The sequence below is a fragment of the Mercenaria mercenaria genome, chromosome 10 (assembly GCF_021730395.1).
Source record: "Mercenaria mercenaria strain notata chromosome 10, MADL_Memer_1, whole genome shotgun sequence".
NCBI lineage: Eukaryota > Metazoa > Mollusca > Bivalvia > Venerida > Veneridae > Mercenaria > Mercenaria mercenaria.
The window spans coordinates 8,291,624-8,307,532 of NC_069370.1; the positions used below are offsets into that span (position 1 = coordinate 8,291,624).

Genomic DNA, 15,909 nt, shown 5'->3' on the forward strand with positions numbered 1-15,909 from the left:
AAAACGTTTCACCGAGAGATTTTTCGAATTTTATCATTTTTTGGGGGAGGTATTCGGTATTGAAGTTAACATGAGATAACTCTTGAAAAACCAAAATTATCAGTGGAGGTAATCTAAAGAAATTTTTTGAGAACTTCTGTCACTATATAACTTGTCAATATGCACCTTATTTCTATCGTTTGACATTTTCAAAGCTTACATTATCAAGTTGTAGTACGCTTTTGGTGAAATTGAGGCCTATTACGGACGGGTAGTCATCCTTAAATAATAGATCAAATATAGTGTCGCCAAATGATTTGCCGGCGTGTCGTCAGATTTCCGTGTTTAATTAGAATAAGGAATCTTTAATCAAGTTTGGTTCGTCTTATTGACTTTTGCATTGTCTCTAAAAGTCCCTTCTCTTTCTACAAAAGCTCATCTCAACATGTTAAGCCAGAGATAAGCCAAAACGCTAAAGCTTTCAAAACTTGATGCTAGTCAGATACAGTGACATGATACTAATTTATCTGGATAAAGAATTATGCACCTTGAGTTTATTTACGGCGTCGAGGCTGGAATATTCGTCTGATCAAGTGATCAAATTTTCATAACAGACAAATTGTTGGCAGTGAGTGTTGCCAACGATAAGATTTACATACATGTATAAGGAAGTAAACAAAGAAAATCTTCAAATATTTTTGTACTTTATTCTGCTTGTCATGTGCACCACACCAAGAGCTTTGAATGAGCATTTTGCAAATTTTAATATGCGTGCATTGCGCTGGTACTTGAATTATTTCCACGCTAATACGTAAAGCAAATAATTAGCATTCTTGTAAAAGTAGAAAAAAAGTTTGTTTTACGCGTATTACCCTACAGCTGTGCAGTTGCATGTACACATGCATTTTGAGAAAGTTTTAAAGAGATGCACATGTGCTGCATAATGTTATCATCTGCACAAATGTCTCTAATTCTGATATATTTCCAATCCACCGCTAAAATATTACGTGTAAGGTATCACGAAAACAGACAAGTTGAAAAGAAAATCTAACTAACCGGTATATTTTATGTGATCAATCAATGTCGGTGATCTTCTACGCTTGTGCCCGATTAAATTGTCCAGAACAATTCAGTGACACTTTACACTGTCTAATTTACATTTTAGATTGAAAGAAAACAAAAAGTTTTATGTCTACAACACAGTTTAATCCGACGAATTACATCATTCTCAGTGTTTGTTAACATGTCACTGTCCGTCTCAAATGAAGTTTTGGACAGTTTTAAAGCTTTTAGCTGAAAAAATGAAATTATCTCACATCTTAAATTCTGCAGACTAGCAGTGATAAATTATGGCGCTGAAGAATCATTAATTTATACATGACATATTCGTCGACGTATGTCTTCTCCATCCTTAAAGAATTTGGTCTGAAAGAAAATGCCTCTGCACACGTTATACCCTACCCCTAGGGGTAGGGTATAACATGCACAGAGGCATTTTCTTTCTGGTCTGGTGCCAGTGGTCCTGGTAATCTTAGAATATCGTTATTACTTTGATGCACGTAAGATATCAAATGAGTCACCGATGTTATGTTTAAAATTACGGAATGAATATTTATATCAGTCTATTCTTTTGTATTTTCCTTTTGAAAAGAGGTTATAAGTTCCTCATCATTTTCGAATTAGTAGCTTTACAACCGACCATATACCTGATGTACGTTTTTATATTTACAAAAGGCCGACATAACCCCTCCCTTTAAAATACCACAGGAATTTATTCATGCCGAGAGTAAGATGGAGTAGCTAGTCTCCGATGTTTGGGTTTCGAGTTCCGTCTAGATAAAGGCAATGCCTCCTCGTCGATGTTAAGTATTGCATTCCCTACACCCCCTCCCCTCTTCCCCCACTTCTCACCTCCACCCCTGGAACAGACTTGAGAAAGACTCAGTAACGTTAATCTTTGATACTACGTATAGACAATACTTGCAAATCATGAAAGTGCAAAAATATCAAGAGTGCCATGATGGCCCTATATCGCTCACCTGAGTACCATTGCTCTTAATGATTAGATCAAGTTTTGAAAAAGATCACATATGCATACACATTAAATATCATCAGGATAAATATTTTCTTGTAACAGTCCCTTTTGACCTATGGGTCACATACTAGTCAGGGCCAATCTCCATACCAAGTTTGAGGATCCTAGGCTCAAATGCTGCATTTTTGTACTAGCATGACTATTCCTTACCCTGAATTTAATAACATTTAAAACCAATCTCATTAGAAGCTGCTAACGTATATTCATTTACATAAAAAATAAAGGGAGGTAATTTGTCATAAATTCAGTCAATATGTATCTAAACTGATTGTCCAAGTCCATGTGATGGCATAAAATAAAATTTCAGACCAGTTTCTTCATTAGTTACGGAGATATACCCATTTTAATTTGAAGTAAAGGGAGGTAATTTGACATAAAAACAGTCCATAGTTATCTACCCTGATTGTCTCAGGCCAACTAATGACAATAATGAAATTTCAAATGAGTCCTATTAGTACTTACTGATATAAATCCATTCTGATTAAAATTGCAAACTGTGGTCTCTATCTTGTTCACAAGAAATTGTGAACGGACGACGGACAACGGGCGGACGACGGACGGACGGACGATGGACGGACGACGGGCGATCACAACAGCTCACCTTGTCACTACGTGACAGGTGAGCTAAAAACGGCAGGTACGGAGCTGCTTCAGTTGTACCACTATTGTGTCATTACACTGGAGGTATTCAAGATTCCTCCATCTAATTATGTATGATTTATACACACATCTGCTATCGGTGTGAGAAGAGCAATATTTTATGGTTAATGCTGCCCTAATAATGCATTTCTTTGAATCAGACCTTTGTTCCAGTTAATTGTTTATCACTGATATAAACAAGTATATAAATATAAAAGAATCATCATTAAGATGAATGAGAAGTGTTTCTCTGTGATGCTGGCATCACTCCAGGTAAGGTGTAACAACTAACGCTATGACTTCACATTCTGGTATGCCCTACACGTGCAATTCATTTACTCAATTCCTGCATCTGTCGCGGAATGTCAGTTAACCTACACCACAATCTGTCACAGACATTCTCGTAGTCTGGCTGACAATATGAGCCATTTAAACCGAGTTTTTCATGTTTCTGGGGTCTTCCGTTTGTACAACTCATGGGATAGGCATGTTTCCTTCAACAATATAGGGTTATGAGTCATAGCAAAAACATTTAAAAAGAAAGGTAATAAACATGAGTAGAAGCTGAAGACAATAGAAGAACAATGGAACAGCACCTGAGTCATGGAGAAACAAGTTCAAAATATTCCTTCATATACGACGGCATATCTTAATAACCAGCTAGGATTTTTAAAGCTACCAGAGAATAATATATCAAACTTGGTCATTCACAAAAATCGCCTTTAATTGACTGAAAAAAACTCCGAACAAACATTATACTTGGTCTGAAAAAAAAAATACTGAAAGTACAAGAGGACCTAGACCAGTCCAGTACAAGAGGACCTAGACCAGTCATTAGCGAGAGGAAAAACGTATCATTATAATTATGTCTGCTTCATATTTTAGTTTTTACCTCATTTTCATATCAATGTTAATGTACATGACAATCTCCTAATTTCAAAAGATCCAGTTTTTTGTTGTTTTTTGTAATTAATTCCAAAAACCGCAGTCCCATTTTCGTCACAATATTATACAAATGTACTTTACAGTTTTCTACGTCTGGAAATTTTTTCTTACGTCCTCTTAATAATTATATCAGTAAGGAACGCGTTTCTAAATAAGCTTAGCTTTCTACTCAATCCTTGATTTCTGTAAATATATGCTGCTTGCTGTATATCTGCTGAAAATAAATATTGTTTAAACCAACTATATCAGTAATGTATAATGGGGAGGATGTTCCATTGCTGAGTTGTTTTAAAGCTTGCCTATCTCTTGCCACAGTGTGCTCAACCCTTTTGTCGAATTCTATTGGAGAAGATATCCACTTTTTGGCTTGCAAAACTTCTGTGGTTCTACCTATATATATACATACGCGTGCTTAAACAAACAGTAACAGTCGGACCTTTGGTCTTCCTCTGGACTAGCTCCTAGACTATGATGTATCTTTTTTACATTTTATGATTTATGATTAAATATAGTGAACTGAGCCAGTATATCTCATGTCCAATATCATATTTTAACGTCATTCATCTAAGAAAATCCATAGAATAGACTGGCTTTTGTCTCTACGGAATTGAATTAAACGAAACAAGAAAGAAAAAAGTGTAGAAGTATCTTTTTATCAGTCTAGTGATTAGTCTAGTCTTCCTCGTGTCATTGGAACTGTGATAATAAACATACATGACGTCTGTCGTCTTGCCTAAAAATATACGCTATAAAAAGTCAATTCTTTATGGTGAAGATAAATAAAATTACATAGAGAACTCAACATTTCTATATCATATCAATAGGGCGAAGGTTTGACAAAAATAAGCCAAAAAAGAAAGATGTGAGTTTCACAGCTTAAACTGGTATTAACATATACGGGAACTAGCTCCCACTTCCCTGATAGCAGCTAGATAGAAAAATGTGCAGGCAGACCGGTGCTAAAACCTGGGACCTTGGAATACCGTTCCGATCTTCTACCGACTGAGCTACTCGGTCGCCTACCCACTATCTCCCCGTTTTAATATTCAAGTTCTATACCGTGACATAACCAAGCTTATTTTATAGAGATGAAATTAAATATAATTAACAAGAAAGGTATATATATGGGCATATAGCATATCCATAAAATATTATTTATTAGTTCAATTTCAAGTGAAAGAGAAAGACGGATGAGATACCGTTTTCTAGTATTGAAATGCCTGTCGTTACGTGAACAATTTTGGCAAAAGACCATCCGAGGAACAAATATGGTATGAGGTCACCCAAAACAGTTTGAGTAAAAGGCACTCAATGAAGGCCAATCAAGCAACAACTATTGTAAAAGGCTGCACAAGGAACAAATTTATTAATGATTCTTACACTTTCTGGCAATGTACTTTACACCCAGTTGTCTTATTTACATGCCATGAATTCCCAGTCCAATATTACCACTTTATATTTTCGCAGTAGCGAACTGTGGCAAGTCTATATCTGCATGTAGTTCTCGTGTGGCTATCGGTGTGTAACATTATCGTGTTCGCATTAACCGTTAATTATAGGCTATAGCATTTATTTTTATCCATCGGTATTCAAGAAATTAGAAGTGTTAAAGACTCACCAATACCTAGTGGTCTACTTACCTTTGTGCAAATAATCGTGCATACTACTACATTAACTGAATAATATATTTAGACATTAAATACATTGTCTTAGCCCTATATCTGTTACTGTCAAATTGTAAATAGATACTTGTTATTTCTCATTTCTCCAAATAAAAATGTGTTATTACCATCACTGAAATACAAAAGATTACAGTTATTTTGTGGTGTGTCTTTAAGGTAACTTAACAATAGCCACTACTGACCTTGACATTTTATAGGGAAAAATACAAGTATACTTAAGGACAATGAAAACGCACGCCCGCATTATATGCATTTTATTACATGAAAACAAAACACTAACGACTCCATCAGATACATATCATAACTTTATTACAAAACGCAAACTGAACAACTGGAAATAATTCAAAATGTTTAAAATCAAATGTACACCAGTCCATCGAAGTACCTAAGGTGAAAATCCCAAAATCCCAAAATCACACTTTTTCATCACAGTAATGCAAACTTAACAAGGGCAAAAACCCAAATTAAAAATCCAAAACAAAGTCACTCATAAATGTCTATTCGTAATGTCACCGTCGGGATCTTTAGAAACGATGTCCTCCATCAGCGTCTCTTACAGATGTACATCGTCGCCTCATGCACCTTACTAGGGTACGGATAGTCGCCTGTGGAATCTGACGCCATTCGGCCAGTAGTGCAACCCGAAGTCCTTGTACGTCACGAATGTTCTGTCTCTTCCGAATCCGCTGCTTTAAGTGGTCCCAAAGGTGTTCAATTGGGTTTAAGTCTGCAGACATGGATGGCCAGTTAGCAAGAAGCTGTACCCCGTTTTGTTGCAGAAAATTCAAGGATACTCTCGCCACGTGCGGTCTTGCAGGTGTCCTGCATAAATAACGTCCCAGGATGCTGCTGAACGAATGGAACTAGGACAGGCTGCAGAACGGTATCAATGTACCGTTGAGCATTCAATCCTAAGCGGCGTCTTCTTCCTCCACGTCCCACACCTTGATCCAAGAACACAAGATCTGTCCTGTCGTTTGCAGTTATACCTGCCCATATCAGAGTCGACGCTCGTCCGCTGCGCTCCTCCTCCACGACACAGCTATCCCTGAACCTTTCACCACGGTGGGGATACACACGATGTCTTCGGTCACTTGAGTCGACCATTACTTTGGTCTCGTCAGAAAAAATAACGCTGTCCCATCTGTTTAAGCGCCAACTGGCATGGGCGGCTGCCCAGCGTTTTCTTGCAAGTATATGGCGTGGTAATAAGCGTGGGCCACGGTATGGCCTGTGACATCGAAGACCAGCATCCCTCAAACGTCGGCGAATGGTGCGAGCAGAGACCGTCGGATTTCGGCGCCCTGGAATAGTTCTAGCAGTTTCTGCTGGTGTCCTAAACCGATTGGCAATGTGTACCAGGCGAATGTTGATATCTTAGCGTGCTGTCGTCACCCTCCGTTGACCTGGTCTCGGTCGGTCGTTGACAGTACCAGTAGTACGAAATTGTAGACCGATGGACACCAAAACGGTTGGCGATTTGTTGGTAAGATACACCAGCCTGAATCTGTCCTAAAGCTACCCGGCGGTTATTTCTTTGTAGAACCATTGCGTACAATTTGCTGGCAAGTCTGAGTAAGTTTTTTTTTTCAAATTTAGTACCTTTTATAGAGGAAAATTGTGTGTGCATGCAATTTCCATGAGAGCTTTTGACAAAACATTACGATTTCTAAAACTGACCATTGACATAGTTTAATATTAATTTTCATAAAGATTTTAATTGCTCATTTGTGTCTAACATTTCTAGAAAGGTGTGAAAAACAAGTTAATAATTAACAGTTTAAAAAATTAAATAATTTCATTTCATAAAGTAACAATGAATTGGTTCATCCTGTTTTCTGTTGTGATCTTATCACAATTAGCCAAAAGTGTTACTTTTGATTTTTGGGATACTGTCTTTATTACGCAATAACTTCTTTACTATACAATCAATTTTCATAATTTTGATATCTAAATGACCACAATGCATTCGGTTTTATGAAACTGTGAAAACATATTTATAAGAAAATATTTTCCTTGTTAAAATGTAAATTATCCCGACCGTGCGTCTTCATTGTCCTTAAGTATATATATAACTCTCAAAATATACAAAGTATTTACAATTGAAGCTCACATAAGAGCTGGCACTATTGGTGACAGACGCCCCCGAAGTGTGCCCAAAAATGCTACAGTTGTCTGCGCAAAATATGCCAGAATAGTTTAGGTATGACTTATTTTGCGACCAGATTAAACAAGTTCTCCGAAGGTAACCTTGACCTTGGAGCTAGGGTCTAGGTTTTGAGCATGACACACCAGCTCATCATAGGGAAGAATTGTGACAAGTAATTTCTGATGAATAGTGGAGTTATTCACCGCACAAGAAAGTTACAATGTTAATTAAGTCTAAGTGCGACTTTGACCTTGAAGCTAGGGGTCTTGGGCTTGTGTCCGACACGTCATTTCAATATAGGGAACGTTTATGCCATGTAATTTTAAAATCTCTTAATCGATGGAAGAGTTATGGAACGGACAAGAAACACACCATGTAAACAGTCAACCTCTAAATGTGACCTTGACCTTAGAGCTGGGAGTCTTTTTGTTATGTATGACACGTTTTCTCGTTATGGGGAATATTTATGCAAAGTAATTTCGAAATTCCTTGATGAATGACACTGTTACGAACCGGACATGAAAGAAAACCTATTAAACTTTGACTTGACTTCTAAGTGTAAACTTGATCTTGGAGCTAGTGGTCTGGGTCTTGAGCGTAACACATTGCCTCATTATGGTAAACATTTACGCCAAGTTGTTTCAAAATCCTTTCATGGATAACAGAGTTATATACCGGACACGAAAAATGTTCTATTAACCTATGACTTCTAAGTATGACCTTGACCTTGGAGCAAGGGATCTGGGACTTGCGCATGATACATTGTCTGATTATGGTTACCATTTATGATAAGGTATTCCAAAATCCCTTCATCGATGGCAGAAATATGGACACAAAACAGATCCTGTTAACATTTGAACTCTAAGTCTGACCTTGACCTTGGTGCTAGGGGTCTGGGTCTTGCCCCTGATACGTCGTCTCATTAAGATAAACATTTATGCTAAGTAATTTCAAAACCTCTTGATGAATGGCAAAGTTACGAACCGGACACGCAACAGACCCTATTAACGTTTGACTTTTAAGTGTAAAATTGACCTTGTAGCTAGGGGTCTGAGTATTACATACGAAACGTCGTCTCAGTAAGGTTAATGTTTATGCCAAACTATTTCAAAACTCCTTCATGGATGGCAGAGTTACAGCCCGGACAAGAATTTACAAAATTACTGTCGAACGGACGGACAAGGCGATTTTAATATGCCCGCCTTCGAGGCATAAGAATCAAAGAACATACTATAGTGTAAATTAGAAGTTATTTGCTGAAACATCGTTAAAAGATGTAAGAATGTTATTAAAAAATAAAAACCTAAAATTATCAACTGCTTTTGTAAAATTCTTGAAATAGATATATACTTAATAACTTAATAATAACATAATATATTAACAAAATCTGGAAAGTAGATCCCTCGGAAGCGCTGATAACAAGGCTAATAGTTAATATTGCAGACTCGATTTGATAGAGACCGCATTAGCTGTAGTGTGTTTATTTTGTACACAAGTCAGTAGTGTACATGTATCTAATTAATTTGCAACCATGTTTTGCACGGAATGTCACGGATCAGAGGGATAGACTGGCTATATTCATCACTACAACCCGTCAAACTGTATGAAATCTAAAGTGGTAGTATATTCATGGCATGACCTTCCTCCCTTCCCCCTCTGATCCCAAACTTAACCATCCGTGAATCATCCATAACAAATTCATGTAACATGTATTTTTCTTATCCCTATTATTTTCAAAAAAGATAAATACTTTTTGCGTGAAGAAGTTTTGAAAGAACTATTTAATCCTTTTACAGCAAACAACGAAACTGTAATAGCCAATCCAGGAAACTCAACGAATCTTGGATATCACGTTCTCCCTCTGAATACTTGGTTTTCCGGATTTAACGAATGTAAAAACGTGCACAATCTAACAATGGCTTCAGCTGACGATATAGATGAAGGAGAATACAATGTTACCTCTGATTTGCCAGTGTGGACATATGCGTTTGAAGTAACACTAAAGAACTCAGGTATCTGCTTGTGTTATAAATTTCGTTAAAATTAAGACAATGTTTAACTTAGTGATAATGCATCATAGGATTTGATTTGATTTGGATGATTTGAAATGTGTGATCATACATATATTGGTTCAGGAAAGACTATGTTTGTAAGCGTGTAAATGATATACGTGTATTATGTACCGGTTTCTGTCAACAAAATATCTGTTCGGTTCATTTAGGGTTTGTTAAGTTTAATCCATAAGAGACTTATTATAGTACTCCCATCAAAACTTCTAGAGTATTTACTATAAGAGAGTGTATGGTATTTTTTATTCTCAGGAAAAACATTCCGTATAAGAAGTAATGGTATCTACAATCGTTCTAATGCTTATACATGCGCTGCGCCAAACGGCACTATCAGTAAGTGTATTTTACTCGCATGTTTTCATTATTTTTTCAATTGCAATTTTAGAATTTTACAATTATTAAGTAAATGGAACGCTCTCAAACGTATCGAAAGTAAGTAGTTGTGAAATTTTCAAATGTTCTGTTCAAATATTCTTTGTAAAAAAGCAAGCATGTGGTTGATAAAAATGTCAAATTTTTGTTTTAATTGACAAAAACATACTCATTTTAGCTCTGTATGCAATACAGAAAAGTATGGATACGTGAATGGTGTAAAGATATTAGCCTATAATATTGATACTTGTGACATACATAATCAAACAGAAAACTATCCAATCTATTTCTTTCCTTTGAATTAATGGTAGCTATACTTATATACGAGGGGAATTCAGAAGAATTTTAGACTAACGTGCTTCCGTAGATACTTTTTGTGGTACAAGTACGACTTTTTTCACGGACTTCTAGGAGGTTTCATGAGCCATGTACACTGAAAATTTTAACACAATTGGTTTTGTTATAGCTTAGTTACAAGCGTTTTAACCCACCACACAAGTATACAATGGTGTTACTTTATCCTAAGCGTGGAGGCTCAGGGTATAGGAAGGAAATTAGGTCATTATCATTATCATCATCATCATCATCATCATCATCATCAGTAATCGCCTCACTCTAGAAGAGAGTATACTCAAGATTCGGTCATACATAAAGATGTGTTGTTCTGTGAATATACTAGACAAGCAGAATCTGCAAGAATTTTAAACTGTTGAAAGACACAATTTATAGATGGGTAAGGGTATTTAATAAACGAGACTCGTGTAGGGCGCCCTAAAACGTGAGCATCCTCTAATAACATTGTTCCTGTTAGCAGCCATTTTTGCAGAAGACACGAGATACACAATTCCCCAAATATCTATATCAGTGGGCATTTCATCAGGAAGTGTTCATGAAGTTATAACTAAATGCTTGAAATTATCAAAGATATGTGCAAGCTGGGTACCCAATATTTTGGCCAAAGAGCCCAAAGGGTGCAATGTTGCAAGAAACTTTTTAAAATCTATGAAAATGCAGATGAAAGGACGGTAAATGAACTTCTCATAGGTGATGAGACATGGATATATTATTTCGAACCTCACAGGCGGATAAATAGCAAACAGCGGCATAGGAAAGGGCAAGAACGACCAGTTATCACAAAAAGAACCCAAAGTTGCAAACGGGTTCAATTGTAAATAACTTCCCAGTTGAAGTTGAAGCACGAGAATTCCACGCCCAATCAGTGCGGCTGATGTTCAGTGCCTTTGGAGGCTGCAATCCAGAGAGTAGCTCAGGCTTTTGAAAGAGCATAGCGTTGGGTTTGGACAAGACTAGACACAAGTAGCTGAAAACCCTACACATACAGTGACTTGATCACCACTATGGACCCCAATTCCCGAGTTAGGGATCGAAACACTCGTTGACGGCTGGACTCCATCTTAGGTTGGACTTGGCCTAAGATGGAGGTGGTGACGCAGCTTTCAGATGCTGTATATGTATTCACTTGATGTGCAAATACTCAGTGCATCCGGTAGATCTGTTACTGGAAAGTTTTACAGAGACAAGATTCTAACATTAGTTAGAACATACTTAAAACGTTGCCCATACACTGGTTACGAGGCGTCAGTCTTATTTGTTACAATGCAGCAATATTGTACAGCAGTATTTACAGGTCCACATTTGTCGGAGGTACGTCTCTGTGACTTTTTAGCTCACCTGAGCCAAAGGCTCATGGTGAGCTTTTGTGACCGTTCAATGTCCGTCGTCCGTCGTCAGTCGTCCATCGTGCGACGTGCGTCGTCCGTCCGTCAACATTTTCTAAAAAAATATTCTTCTTGAAAACCACTGGGCAGAATTAAACAAAACTTCACAGAAAAGATCCTTGGGTGGCCCCCTTTCAAAATTGTTCAAAGAATTGAATTCCATGCAGAACTCTGGTTGCCATGGCAACCGAAAGGAAAAACTTTAAAAATCTTCTTGTCCAAAACCGCAAGGCGTAGAGCATTGATATTTGGCATGTAACATCATCTAATGGTCCTCTAGTAAGATTGTTCAAATTGTGCCCCCCGGGTGTAAAGAGGCCCCGCCCCGGTGGTCACAAGTTTTACATAGACTTATATAGGAAAAAACTTTAAAAATCTTCTTGTCTAAAACCGCAAGACCTATGCCTTTGATCTTTGGTATGTATAGCATTGCCTTATGGTCCTCTACCAAAATTATTCAAATTATAACCCTAGGGTGAAAAGAGGCCCTGCCCTGGGAGGTCTCAAGTTTTAGATATATAGGAAAAAACTTTAAAAATCTTCTTGTCTGAAACTGCAGGTCCTAGGCTTTTGATATTTGGTATGTTGCATTGCCTTATGGTCCTCTACAAAAAATTGTTCAAATTATGCCCCTGGGGTGAAAAGAGGCCCTGCCCCGGGGGGTCCCAAGTTTTACATAGACTTATATAGGAAAAAACTTTAATAATCTTCTTGTCTGAAACTGCATGGCAGAGGATTTTGATATTTTGTATGTTGCATTGCCTAGTGTTCCTCTACCCAAATTGTTCAAATTATGCCCCTAGGGTGAAAAGAGGTCCAGCCCTTGGATTCCCAAATTTAACATAGACATATTTATAGGGGAAAAAATCTTCTTGTCTGAAAGTTCAAAGCCTAGGCCTTTGATATTGGGTATGTAGCATTGCTTAGTGGATCTCATACAAGATTGTTCAAATTATGCCCCTGGGGTGAAAAGAGGCCCCGCCCTAGGGGTCACTTGTTATATGAGTTATATAAGAATAAATACTTCAAAAATTATCAAATCATATTTCCTAGAGTGCTTAATCATAATTACCTGATGACCTGAAGTGATTAGGGGTCACTTGACTGTGACCTTGACCTACTGACCTACTTTCTTGGTTTTTAAGATACAGCCTTGAAATTTGGATGACATGTACAGTTTTTCACACCAGTCTTAAAACTGACTCTCAGTAACCGTGAATGTGACCTACTGACCTACTTTCTAATATTTTAGCATCAGTTTGCCATTTTAAACATGTGGCTCATATTACTCAGGTGAGCTATTCAGGGTCATCATGACCCTCTTGTTTCTCTTTCCTTTGCTGAAAAAAAAATACTGTCTTGGCGTCGCTATCATTTCAGAGACGCCCTTGATAGTGCAGTATTTCAGTGTCTGCATAGTATACCATGTGACTTTTAGGTCACTCAACTCAAGTCAAGTCAATTCAAGTCAAAATATGTTTTGGCATAAACATATATACATGTTTATCGCCCAAAACACATCTTTTGGTGGTTTGCTTAACAGAGGTGAATTGAAAAGCATAACATTATAATAAACGTGGCAATACTATCGATAAAGAAAGATACAAATGCATGTACCGTATTAAGTCATATCAACTTAAATTTATATTTACCCGCCCGCTTAGCTCAGTATGGAGAGCGTTGGTCTACGGATCGCGGAGTCGCGAGTTCGATCCCCGGGCGGGGCGTATGTTCTCCGTGACGATTTGATAATTATGTCTGAAATCATTTGTCCTCCACCTCTACTAATTCATGTGGGGAAGTTGGCAGTTACTTGCGGAGAACAGGTTTGTATTGGTACAGAATCCAGGAAGACTGGTTAGGTTAACTGCCCGCCGTTACATGACTGAAATACTGTTGAAAAACGGCGTTAAACCCAAAACAAACAAACAAACAAGTAAATTTATATTTACACAATACATCATATATAAAGTTGGTGATAATACGTTGTTGCTTTCAATGAATATTTCAGGTAAAAGTAGATCATAACCTCCACTTTTGTTTCTATTTAAAGAAGATATAGATTTAGACGATTTCTGAGTCAAGCATTTCAACGTGATTAAAAATTATGTCATCTCTGTTTATATAAGCTTCTTAACATCATCATTAACAAAAGCATCTTCATAAGTTCATAAAATGAGTTAGAGACTTTACCTTTAGAATTCTTATTCTTAAATTTTCTTATTTCATTTTCCAAAATAATTTAGGAGAATGTTTTGAATGTTATGCATTTTTTTGAGCCTGATGAAATTTTGTTTAGTTCGCCTTTTGGCTAATCTATAGTCAGCGTTTATTGGCTTTCCAATGTTCTGATTGTGTTACTAGTTCATAACAGGTGACCCAGGATCCATCATATAATGGAGGTACTTGAAAAAGTGGTCATAATAAAGTCACCATTACCTGGTGTTTGAAGCATCTGCTGACTATAGCCTTGACTGTTTTGACCACTTCCACTTTGTGTATTCATTTTTTTTGTATTTGAATTATTAGTCGTATCTGAGCGATTTTTACTTCTAGTGTTCTTTGTTTGAATTTCCGCCGATTTTTCCGAGGGGTTATTGTCTAAAAAACGTTTTTTACCCATTTATTTGCACTAACACCATATTCCGTTTTTAAGGATATTTCACTGATGATCTCTATCCGAAATTAGTCCAAATTAAATCACTCATATGATCATATAATCATACATTATGGCATATCAAACGTTGCTGAATTATATATGTATGATCATTATTAGTGTATCTCAATGTCATGTCATTCATATTCTAAGTCTTACCATTGTTATTGTATATGTCGTTATTCTTATTGTATGTTCGATATTCTTATGATAAAAGTCATTATTGTTATTCTATATTTTGATATTGTTATTGCATCTGTCATTCCGTCCGTCCGCAATTTCGTGTCCGGTCCATAACTCTGTCATTCATCAACGGATTTTGATATTACTTGGCACAAATGTTCCCCATAATCAGACGACATGTCTTGCGCAAACCCAGACCCCAATCTCATAGGTCAAGGTCACACTGGTAAAAGGTAAACTGGGCTTTTTCTCGCAATTTCGTGTCCGGTCAATAACTCTTGTCATTCATCAAGGGATTTTAATATTACTTGACACTGATGTTCCCCATAATCAGACGACGTGTCATGCGCACAACTCGGACCTCTAGCTTAAAGGTCAAGGTCACACTTTGAGGTCAAATGGAAAAAGGAGTTTTTATGCAATTTCATGTCCGGCCCATAACTCTGTCATTCATCAAGGGTTCTTTAATATAACGTGTCATGCGCAAAACCCAGACCCCTACCTGAAAGGTCAAGGTCACACTAAGAGGTCATAGGTAAAATGTTGTTGTTTTTTCAATGCAATTCTGTGTCCGGTCCACGACTCTGTCATTTATCAAGTGATTTTAGTATTACTTGGCACAGATGTTCCCCATAATCAGACGACGTGTCATGCGCAAAACCTAGACCCCTACCTCAAAGGTAAAGGTTATTATTTCTTAAAGTAGAAGTAATCTACAATTCTTATCTTTTTAATTAACTTTTGAACCGTAAGGGGTATTGGGTTCACCAAACCACTTGGGGAATTCTTTTGGCTGGGGTCAGGTCAAGGTCACCTAGGTGATTGTTACTTAAAATAGAATTAATAGAAAAAGTGGCTTCTCTTAGGAACCGACATGCATTAAAATGGCAAGAAAACAAAATCAGCAATGATAAACATTATTAACAATCTGGTACTGACCAAACCGTAAAAGTAAGAATATGTTCTCTCCATTTCTCGACGGAAACGTGGTCTACTTTCGTTTATGACTAGCCAATGAAAAGCCTTTTACAAAATATGGGAAATAATTACATCATTCTGAGGGATATAAATAGCACAGCTACGATATACAAATGCAATCACATAATATAGAATATGAATGTCACGTTTTGTAAATAGAATCATCAGATATTGAACAACAGTAATGACTTTTACCATAAGAATATCGAACATACAATTACAACATATACAATAACAATGGTAAGACTTAGACTATGAATGACATGACATTGAATAACAATATAAAATAACAATGTTAAAGATACAATAACAATAACGAAATATAGAATTTACAATAATGACTTATACCTTATGTATGTCGAACATACAATAAGAATAACGACATATACAATAACAATGGTAAGACTTAGAAAATGAATGGCA

The 15,909-nt window shown here is 36.9% G+C and overlaps 1 protein-coding gene across 2 annotated transcripts in view; it reads left to right on the forward strand.

Annotated features, from left to right (window-relative positions):
• Positions 1–15,909, forward strand: part of LOC123559999 (uncharacterized) — a 70,740-nt gene that overhangs the window by 37,459 nt on the left and 17,372 nt on the right. For both annotated transcript variants that reach the window (XM_053552232.1, XM_053552233.1), the window contains exons 2-3: positions 9,286–9,501; positions 9,811–9,891. In XM_053552232.1, coding sequence (XP_053408207.1) covers positions 9,286–9,501; positions 9,811–9,891 — 297 coding nt within the window. The remainder of the gene's footprint in view (positions 1–9,285; positions 9,502–9,810; positions 9,892–15,909) is intronic.